The sequence below is a fragment of the Gadus morhua genome, chromosome 15 (assembly GCF_902167405.1).
Source record: "Gadus morhua chromosome 15, gadMor3.0, whole genome shotgun sequence".
Taxonomy (NCBI): Eukaryota; Metazoa; Chordata; class Actinopteri; order Gadiformes; family Gadidae; genus Gadus; species Gadus morhua.
Window position 1 is genome coordinate 9,714,362 of NC_044062.1, and position 11,361 is coordinate 9,725,722.

At 49.3% G+C, this 11,361-nt stretch overlaps 1 protein-coding gene across 1 annotated transcript; it reads left to right on the plus strand.

Moving 5' to 3' along the window:
• Positions 1-1,379: 1,379 nt before the first annotated feature.
• Positions 1,380-2,732, plus strand: LOC115559694 (forkhead box protein G1-like). The gene has a single exon (XM_030378737.1). It carries the CDS (start codon positions 1,440-1,442, stop codon positions 2,601-2,603), a length of 1,164 nt encoding a protein of 387 aa, XP_030234597.1. The 5' UTR covers positions 1,380-1,439; the 3' UTR covers positions 2,604-2,732.
• Positions 2,733-11,361: the final 8,629 nt, after the last annotated feature.

Below are 11,361 nucleotides of genomic sequence, written 5' to 3' on the forward strand. Positions count from 1 at the left end.
TGCTTGAGAGAATTCTATACTTAAGGAACAATGATTTTATACTTTAAAGGACAGTGCTGTAAATTGCAAAGTAATGTGTTATATGAATTAAATAATTAAATCAAATATTGCATTGTTAGAAATTAATAATAATATATGAAATAAAATATATTTACTACTGGTTTCTAAGTTACAGTAAAGGTAATAGTTTACTTTTAGGAGTGATTAAGTCAATTGGGGAAGGAACTGTTTTTTGTGTTTTGTTATTCTATAATGGTTAACAAATATATTTTTCAATTATCAGAAAGTATGCTTCAAAACCAAGAGATCCGAACACTTTTCAAAATTCGAAAAGGTTTATGAAAATCATTGGTTTGTCTTTGTCTATCACGTAAAAGCCATTTCTAGGATATTTCAGATTTTTACCTTTCTTCAAAAACCACCAATCATTTTAGCACTGAAACAACAAAAATTTGCTCATAATTCCCAACCAATTATGATCAATAATTCTTACAGCAGCACGATATCATTGATCACATCCGTAGTGAGAATCTTATAAAGGCCCTCGGGCCCTTGGATCCTCGGACTAAATTACACTTTCTTCCCGAGATCGGCCGCCTCCAGGGCCGGTCCCGGGAGTCGATCGAAAGCAGAACCTGATTCCGTTACGACGCGCCGAGTTCCGTAGCAGCAGGATCAGCGCGAGGCTCTGGAGTACGCCCCCCCCCCCGCCGCCGCCGCCGCGCGGCGTGTGTTTGAGGATGTGTTCACGCGCATGTCCTCCTATAAGACTTTATTCGTTGAAAAAAATACAAGCACAAGCAGAAATGGCCATGGCTCGTAAAAACACACACACACACACACACACACACACACACACACACACACACACACACACACACACACACACACACACACACACACACACACACACACACACACACACACACACACACACACACACACACACACACGCACACTCTCTCACACACACAAACACACACCCTGAACATATCATCTTGTTTGCCCACACGGTCTGAGTGTTTCTGTCGCCGCTCGGCTCAGTCGTTGGCTCGTGCGCCTTTACGCATGCGTGTGTTTGTTTGTTTGTTTGTTTGTTTGTAAGCGTTCTCTCTCTCTCTCTCTCTCTCTCTCTCTCTCTCTCTCTCTCTCTCTCTCTCTCTCTCTCTCTCTCTCTCTCTCTCTCTCTCTCTCTCTCTCTCTCTCTCTCTCTCTCTCTCTCTCTCTCTCTCTCTCTCTCTCTCTCTCTCTCTCTCTCTCTCTCTCTCTCTCTCTCTCTCTCTCTCTCTCTCTCTCTCTCTCTCTCTCTCTCTCTCTCTCCTTCTCTCTATCCTCCTCTCCCCCCCCCCTCTCCAAGCAACCCGTACCGTTCGGCGCGTGTTCATTCTTCTTCTCGCAGCGCGCAGAGGAGGAGAGGAGGCTGTTGGTTTCCTGCCGGCATGGAGGCGCTAAAGGAGCCGCCGCACGCGCGTCGCTCCTCCTCGTTCAGCATTCACAGCCTCCTGCGTGCAGACCGCGCGGACCGCGGGGAGCACGCGGCCCGCGGCCCCGACACGCCGTCACCGCGCGCCGCCTCGCCCGGGACGGTGGACGGCTCGTGCGCACGGACCCCGGACAAAGCAGACCGCGAGGAAGAGGAACAGGGCGATGAGGAGGAGGAGCGCACGGAGGGGGAGGACGGCTGCGCGCGATGCACCGAGGATGACGACGACGACCTGCCGCCGTCGGAGAAGCGGGGCCCCGGTACCGTGACCGGGACCGGGAAAACCGACAAACCGCCGTTCAGCTACAACGCGCTGATCATGATGGCGATCCGCGGGAGCCCCGGGAAGCGGCTCACGCTCAACGGCATCTACGAGTTCATCATGAAGAACTTCCCGTACTACCGGGAGCACCGGCAGGGCTGGCAGAACTCCATCCGCCACAACCTCAGCCTCAACAAGTGCTTCGTGAAGGTCCCGCGCCACTACGACGACCCGGGGAAGGGCAACTACTGGATGCTGGACCCCAGCAGTGACGACGTGTTCATCGGCGGGACCACCGGCAAGCTGCGTCGGCGCTCCGCCACCTCGCGCGGCAAGCTGGCCATGAAGCGCGGGCTCCGATTCGCGCCGCTGAGCCTGGGGATGAGCGAGCGCGCAAGCAGCCCGCTGTACTGGCAGCTGTCCCCGTTCCTGTCGCTGCACCCGCACCACGCGCACTTCACCGGCGCCCCCGCGCCCCCCCACGGCTTTCTGGGCCAGGCGCACGCTGGCTACGGGTCGCTGCTGCCGCCGGTGGAGCAGCTCGGGAACGGAGACCTCTCGCGCCCCGGTCCGCTGGGCATGACGAACGGTTACGGGATGGGCTCGTGCTCGCCCCCCGTCGGGCTGCTATCCGGACAGACCACCGGATATTACGTCTCCGGGAACCAGCACGCGCCGCCACCGTCTCACCTGCCGCAGGGCGGCCACGCGCCGTTCGGCGGCCTCACGAGCGGCTCGCAGCTCACGGACCCGCTCAGATCCACAACTCTCCCGTCCTTTTCCCCGGGAGGCTCGAGCGGGTTCCCCGGTGTGCTCTCCCACCAGAAGCGCGTGACGCCGAACGCGTTCTTAAACTGAACCTCCGCACGACCCGCCGAGGACGCACGCAGCGCGCGGAAACTAGAGGGCCGATAGGAGGGGTAACACTGAGTAACCCCACCCCCCCCCCCCCCACCAGAGGGGTCTGTGGGACAGAGGGGTTGAGGTAAAGGGGGAGAGGGTGTGGTATAGGGGGAGAGTGGGTGAGGTAAAGGGGGGGAGGGGGGGAGTTAAAGGAAAAGAGAGGGTGAGGTAAAGGGGGAGAGAGGGGGGGTAAGGTGAGAGAAGAGGGGGCGGTAAAGGGGGAGCGAGGGGGAGGTAAAGGAGTTGAGAGGGGGAGGTAAAGGGGGAGCGAGGGGGAGGTAAAGGATTTGAGAGGGTGAGATAAAGGGGGAGCGAGGGGGAAAGAGGGGGATGTAAAGGGGGCAAGAGGGTGGGGTAAAGGGGGAGAGAAGGGGTGGTAAAGGGGGGGAGAGGGGGAGGTAAAGGAGAAAGAAGGGGAGATAAAGGGGGAGAGAGGGTGACCGTCGGTGTGGACCTAGAAAAGCCAAAGGGGACGTCACGTATATCCGAGCTATTTATATCTCTCCAGACCTCGTGTACTTTGAGGTTTGTTTATGTTTTGTATTTATTGTTCAACGTATTTAAAGTATTTAAATACACAGGAAAGGAGCGTCTCAGCTAAGAGTTATTTATGAATATGGGTTTTAATAAATGATATATCTGAAGAGAAACGCCTTAAAGCTTCCTGCTGGCCTCCTACATATCACCCGGGGGGTGGGGCCTCGCGCCCCAGGCCCCGCCACGCTCCTCACGGCCGTAGAGCAGTCTTTACCGGGACGTGCCCGGATATGCAAACTGCTCTCCCTTCCCGTACCCCGTTATCTGGTCGCAGATCGTGACGGACCCGGGGCCCCGCAATGCCCCCGGGGCCCCGCATGGCTCCCGCTCAGCGCATGCCCGCCGGCCGGTCTCCGGTGTGTTTTCCCTTTAACCGGCGCCTTGCGCTCCGGCCCCGGTGGCGCAGAGTAGCAGGAGCACCGAGTTACGTTTACTGAAGTTAAAATAAATATGAACTCACTCAGGTAAATACTATCCTAATATAGATTTATATATCTTAGTAATATATATATTAGTAATATATAAACACATGTATTAGCATAGTATTTACCGTAATAACTTCATTATTTCATATAAAAATCTATAAATATATGTTGCTTTCGGAGGCCCACGCGGTGTCACGGGAATGCGGCCACGTCTGGACTTTAAGAGACGTTCAGTCCGTTTGAATAACGAGCAGACAGGTCTGTTCACCTGGACATGGCCTACCTGATGAAAGACACATACACACGAACACACACACACACACACACACACACACACACACACGCACACACACGCACACACACGCACACACACACACACACACACACACACACACACACACACACACACACACACACACACACACACTCACATACATATATACTTTCAGGCAGACACACAGACACACGCTCAGCCACACACACACACACACACACACACACACACACACACACACACACTAACACACACACTTTCACACGCATACACACAGACAAACACAAACGCACACACACTGACACACACATCACACACACACCCACACGCACACACACACACACACTCAGGCTCACACACGCACACACACACACACACACACACACACACACACACACACACACACACACACACACACACACACACACACACACACACACACACACACACACACTAAAGTCTTTAAGTCTAAAAATCTCCACTCAGATAACTGATAGTAACTTTGTAACTCTATTATTTATCTCACAACAGAATTTTGATGTTTTTCGTTAATATTTTTCAACGTTTTGCACTTTTTGATGTCAGCGTTGTATGATAAAGTTTTGTTTTGTTGCTGTTTGTTTTTAAAATGTATTAAAATGATGAACATTTTCATGATGAACAATTTGTTCTTAAAATGTGTGAAGTCAGGAGGTGTTGACCGACGCTGTGATTGGTTAGAAAACGCTGCAGGCCTACAGAGCGACGCTTTGTTAGGTTAGAATACGCTGCAGGCCTACAGAGCGACGCTGAGTTAGGTTAGGATACGCTGCAGGCCTACAACTGACCGGGGACACACGTGACGTGAGGACAGATCTCTAGAAGACAGCTCTCAAGAGTTGAGGGTAGATCTCTAGAGGACAGATCTCTGGAGGTGAAGACAGATAGAAGACAGATCTCTAGATGGACAGATCTCTAGACTCTAGAGGACATATCTCTAAACAGACAGGTTTCTAGAGGACAGATCTTTAGAGGTGAGGACAGAGACGGACAGATCTCTAGATGGACAGATCTCCAGAGGATCGATCTCCAGATGGACAGATCTCTAGATGAGGACAGATCTCTAGAGGACAAATCTCTAGAGGTGAGGACAGATCTCTGGAGGTGTGGTCTCTAGGGGACAGATATATAGGGGACAGATATCTAGAGGTGTGGGTCTATAGGGGACAGAGAGGTGTGGGTCTATAGGGGACAGATATCTAGAGGTGTGGGTCTATAGGGGACAGAGAGGTGTGGGTCTATAGGGGACAGATATCTAGAGGTGTAGGGGACAGAGAGGTGTGGGTCTATAGGGGACAGATATCTAGAGGTGTGGGTATATAGAGGACACATCTCTAGAGGTGTGGGTCTATAGGGGACACATCTCTAGAGGTGTGGGTCTATAGGGGACAGATAGAGGTGTGGGTCTATACGGGACAGATATCTAGAGGTGCGGGTCTATAGATGACAGATCTCTAGGAGTTTGGGTCTATGTGTCCTCAGACCTGGGGGGGCGACGGGGCCTGAGAGGGGCTGGTCCCTGCTGCAGTAGGGTTAGCTTTTGGTTATCTGATATATCTGCAGTGGATCGATGTCCTTCTGCTGGGGCCGCTCACCAGACCGGCTGCTCGTAGCAAGGCGGCCCTCCACACGTAGCATTAGCTGTTTGGTAGGCTGGGTGTTTGTTCTGGGTGCTACTAGAACAATAGGAGGCTAACGCTACATAGCTAACTGTCCAGGGGGCTGTCTGGCTCTGGCCATGTAGCCTGTTAACTTGTCGCCTGGCAACAGGCTCTTCATTGTCAAAATCTAACCCGGGTGGAGTTCTACACCTTTCCCAGGGCAGGTGGAGTTAAATCTCCCATTGTTTATCGGGTCGTGCTCTTATCTTTGTACTGTCACTTTAAGAGACGTACCGGGGAATTTAGGTCAACGCTGCGAGGGAATCTGGGGGAGGGGGGGAGACAGAGGGGGCAGGGGGGGCAGTCGCCCCGAACGGCCTCGTGATGTAATTGAGGAATGGACTGTTCCCGCCAAGCAGAGGACGCGTTGTGTAACGATGGGAGGCTCGAGCGTCGTTACACAACCGCAGAAGTTAAGAGCCGTTAAGAGCCGAATAATAATCATTATAATAATAATAATAAGAATGATAATGATGCTAATGATATTCATAATAATAATAATAATAATAATAATAATAATATGGCTATATTTGTTTTATGTGAATTTAATTAATAAACAGTAACATTTAAAACACTTGGTGAGAGGGCTGAGTTGGGAAGGAGAGACGGTTTGAATCCGACTGCGGCCGACCAGACTGAGACGAGGGTCGGACCGGGACATGTTATGATCCAGTAGGATGTTAAATAGGAGGCGGATGGCATGTTATGATCCAGTAGGAGGCTGTTATGAGGAGAGAAGAGCAGCAGACGTCAGGCGACAAACCACAGGTTTGATTCCCGTCCCCCGGAGCAATGTTGTCTAACACGTTGTCAGGCCGAGAGACAGCAGACACAACATATCAGATCACTTATATATATATATATATATATATATATATATATATATTATATATATATATATATATATATATATATATATATATATATATATATATATATATATATATATATATATATATATGTATATATATATATATATATATATATATATATATATATATATGTATATATATATGTATATATATATGTATATGTATATGTATATATATATATGGCCTCTAGGTATGTTTGCCTAGCCGTGGCCCCAGGGCCAGGCCTACATAGTAGGCTATATAACCTGCATATAAAACGGGTCAACAACAACCAAGTAAGTCACGATAATAATAATATTACTAATAATGATAATAATTATGTCCCTTTGAAAACCTAAAGGTCTTTATAGTGTAATATTATTTAATGGTCCCTAAAAAATTGTTAAATATAACATGGTATAATATGGACTATATAAGAAATCCTATATAGGCCTAATCAATTATATTATACTATAGTATAGGGCTATAGTATTTAATATTACTTTATAGTATAATACAATGAATCCTACAGGGCTATAGTAATATTACTTACTTAAGTATAAAATAGTTATTGACTAAAGGGCTTTAGACTTTCATATTACTCTATAACATTATATAGACCATAATAAAACATATAGGGCTATAGCATTGAATTGGCCGATTACTTTAATATATAACGTATAGTGTTGAGGTCTGTAGTATTAAATAGGCCTGTTACTTTAATATATAACCTATAGTGTTCAGGTCTGTAGTATTGAATAGCCTAGGTCTTTTAATTAAATATATAACACATAGTGTTGAGGTCTGTAGTATTAAATAGGCCCATTAGTTAGACCCTTTAGAAACATGTAGGTTAATTAATTTACAGGCTACAGATCTAAAGATTACTCCTTTATCTTTAGAAGCACATTTATCACCGCCTATGAGGTTTAGGTTTACACAAATAAATACAATATATATTCTTATCGTGCAACGAATAGTCCATAAATAAATAATCTAAATAAATAAATGTACGTTATTTATAATATTATAAATAAAATGTGAAAATGTTTATTTACGTAGATATTATATGTATCGGGTTAGGGTTAGGCCTATACCGCAGGGTGACCCGTCTATTGGCCTTTATAGGTAGATAAATACTCCGGTACACGGGATGTTGACGGTGTGTCTATGTATAAATATAGCCTATATACCGTTTATTTATAATTATATATATCGTCCTAACCAATGGTCGTAATTATCCGTCATTATTATAAATTAATAAATATAGGCTACGATATATATATATATATATATATATATATATATATATATATATATATATATATATATATATAATAATCATAATAATCAAATAATAATACAATTATGAATAATAAACGAATAATCACTAACAAGGCTAATAATAATTAAACATCTAAAAACATTAACGTGACCAGATTCGTAGTAATAATTGTACTAATAAAAACAATGATATGATAATCAAAACTATAAACATAACGTTAGAATCCCCCCCCCCCCCCCAAATACACGTAATCAGAAGTTCATTAGTAGGCCTACACGTGTTAGATCATAGCTCATTAAGGAGGTGAGAGTATAGGCCTACTGGCCAGGAGTCTACAGGGTAAACCTCGGCTTACATAGACCTCAGCCTACATAGACCACCAGCCTACCAGCCTAAATACACCTCAGCCTACATAGACCTCAGTCTACATAGACCAGCCTACAGACTAGTCTACATAGACCAGCCTACATAGACCAACCTACATAGACCTCAGCCTACATAGACCAGTCTACATAGACCTCAGCCTACATAGACCAGCCTACATAGACCTCAGCCTACATAGACCAGTCTACATAGACCTCAGTCTACATAGACCAGCCTACTTAGACCTCAGCCTACATAGACCTCAGCCTACATAGACCTCAGCCTACATAGACCTCAGCCTACATAGACCAGCCTACATAGACCTCAGCCTACATAGACCAGCCTATATAGACTAGCCTACAAAGACCAACCTACAGACCTCAGCCTACATAGACCAGCCTACATAGACCAGCCTACATAGACCTCAGCCTACATAGACCAGGCTGCATAGACCTCAGCATTCATAGACCTCAGCCTCTAGGGCTGAGGTTGGAGAACGGTAGTAGGCTGATCGTAGGGCTATGTTTTGAGCGCAGTGGATGCGTTTGGTTCTAACCTGTTGTGAGGCTCAGCTTCTCTTGGGCCTCAGGGTCCCGGGGTTAGGCTCACTAAGGGCCCTCCATCCCCACGGGAGGGGTCAGTGGTCAGGGGTCAGACCAACAGCTCCAGGGGTCCCAGCAGAGACCCTCCCAGCAACACCCAGCCTTCTTAAGCTCGTTAACACACAGGCCTTCAGACCGGAACTTTACTCACTGATTAACTGTTGAGCTGAACCTTGGAATGAGTGTATGCTGAGGAGAGAGGAGGGGAGAGGAGGGAGAGGAGAGGAGAGAGGAGAGGAGAGGAGAGGAGAGGAGAGGAGAGGAGAGGAGAGGAGAGGAGAGGAGAGGACAGGACAGGACAGGACAGGACAGGACAGGACAGGACAGGACAGGAGAGGAGAGGAGAGCAGGAGAGAGAGGAGTTGGAAAATGAAGGGAACTGAGGAGTTGGGAGATCCTCGTCCTCATCCTCATAGATGAAGGACACCCGTTTAGTGCGTGTCACATGGAATCTCCTGTCTGTGTCTGAGTGACCGGGGGAGCCCTGGAGACCTATGAACCCCACCCCCTCTCTCTCCAACTCTCTCGCTCACTATCTCTCCCCCCCCCCTCTTTATGGTTCTAGTTTGCTCTATTATACAGCACTTTGCCGTAGGTTCCATCATGTTTGATGCACAGACGCAAGATGTTTCCAGGGCCGTTTGGAGAACATCTGTGGATGTTTCCAGGAGGTTCCGTGGTCTCATGGCCCCCGTGGGTCCGGACCTCGGGGGGGTTCTTACTGTGGAGGAGGCTGTGATCACTGCACAGGAAGTGGTGGTGACGGGGGTCCTGCGAGCAGCTAGCTGCGGCGTGCCGAGGCCCCGCTGCAGTAAGAGTGCGGAGGCTGCTGACCTCGTCCATGAACTGCTGCTCTGTTTCAGAGCGAGCCGGGGACTCCACCCTGCCGGCCCCGCCCGGCCCGAGGATCGCGTGCAGAGCGCGGCCGCTTGGCGCGGTGGGGGGGGGATGACCTTCGTGTTGCGGGGCTGGACTGAGCATGCTCAGTAGCGCCGTCCCGGTTTCGTGACAACACTAATAGCGGGCGGGGATCAGCAGCGCGCCAAGTCACTCCTAGTTACAATGAGCTCCATCTCCTCCGGACCCTCCCATTGGCTGGCCAGGTATCCGCTTCATCAAGCCACCTCCCTGACCACACCTCCTCCGCTCCTCCTCCTTCTCCTCCTACTCCTCCTGGGCCTCTCAGAGCTCCACACACCCTGGTCCTGTCTCTCACTGAGAGGGAGGGGGAGGAGAGAGAGGGTTACTCCCTCTTGTTTCTCCTTCTCTGCGAGCGTTTCTGTTAAGATCGTCTGAGCGTCTCCTCCTCTTCCTCCTCCTCCTCCTCCTCCTCCTCCTCCTCCTCCTCCTCCTCCTCCTCCTCCTCCTCCACCTCCGCCGCCTCCAAGCTCCACAGGGTCTCCCTTCCCCCTCGCACTCCTCGTTCTTCTCCTCCTGAGGAGACAACGGAGATGTGTTCTCCTCTAAGACGTGGTGGAGGAAGGGGAGAGGTCGGGCCCATGGTGGGGGAGGTGTCGGTGAAGGTGGTGGTGATGGTGGTGGTGTTGGAGATGCTGGAGGTACTGGAGCCTGGACATGGCGAGTTGAAGCCTGGAGATGTTGGAGGTAGTGGAGGTGGTGTTGGTGGTGTTGGAGATGGTGGAGGTGCTGGAGGTGGGGGTATCAGGCCTTTCCCTCCACATCACCGAGAGCTTTAACACCCCTCCCTGTCCCGCAGACTGAATACTTTGTTTCTCTCGGGATGGGAACAATAATTAAGAGACTAACACAAGATAGACAGATAGATAAGATATAACATAATGCTAATACCATGAAAAGCTAACACAGCTCTAGTACAATGCTAGCTCATATCTAGAACGAGGCTAACATAACCGTCATTTAACTGCATCACAAAGCTGACTCAGAGATACACAAAGCAAAAGATACACAAGGCAAACGCCATGAGAAACTTCAGCAAGTCCAGCGGCCATTTTAGATTGTCAGAAATAATGTCCATCCCCCCTCTCCCCCCCCCCCCCCCCCCCCCCCCCAACAGTACATCAATATTTACTAAACCCCGGGCCTTCCCCGTAGTCATGAAACATTACCTCCCTCTCGCCCAATCTGAGCACACGTATCAGAAACCCCCGTCGCCCAATCAGAACACACGTATCAGAACACCCTCTCGCCCAATCAGAACACACGTATCAGAACACCCTCTCGCCCAATCAGAACACACGTATCAGAACACCCTCTCGCCCAGTCAGAACACACGTATCAGAACTCCCTCTCGTCCAGTCAGAACAGACGTATCAGAACACCCTCTCGCCCGATCAGAACAGTCCTTCCTGCGAGGGCGAGAGACTCCATTCGCCTCGCTTCCTTAATCTTCAGCTATCGCACTTCCTGTCCTCCTCCTCCTCCACTCGCTGCTCCTCCTCCTCCTCCTCCACTCGCTGCTCCTCCTCCACCACTCGCTGCTCCTCCTCCACCACTCGCTGCTCCTCCACTAGCTGCTCCTCCTCCTCCTGCTCCTCCACTAGCTGCTCCTCCTCCTCCTGCTCCTCCACTAGCTGCTCCTCCTCCTCCTGCTCCTCCACTAGCTGCTCCTCCTCCTCCTGCTCCTCCACTAGCTGCTCCTCCACTAGCTGCTCCTCCTCCTCCTCCTCCTCCTCCACTAGCTGCTCCTCCACTAGC

Coding starts and splice junctions, on each gene's coding strand:
- LOC115559694 (XM_030378737.1), top strand. CDS start 1,440: ATGGAGGCGCTAAAGGAGCCGCCGCACGCGCGTCGCTCCTCCTCGTTC.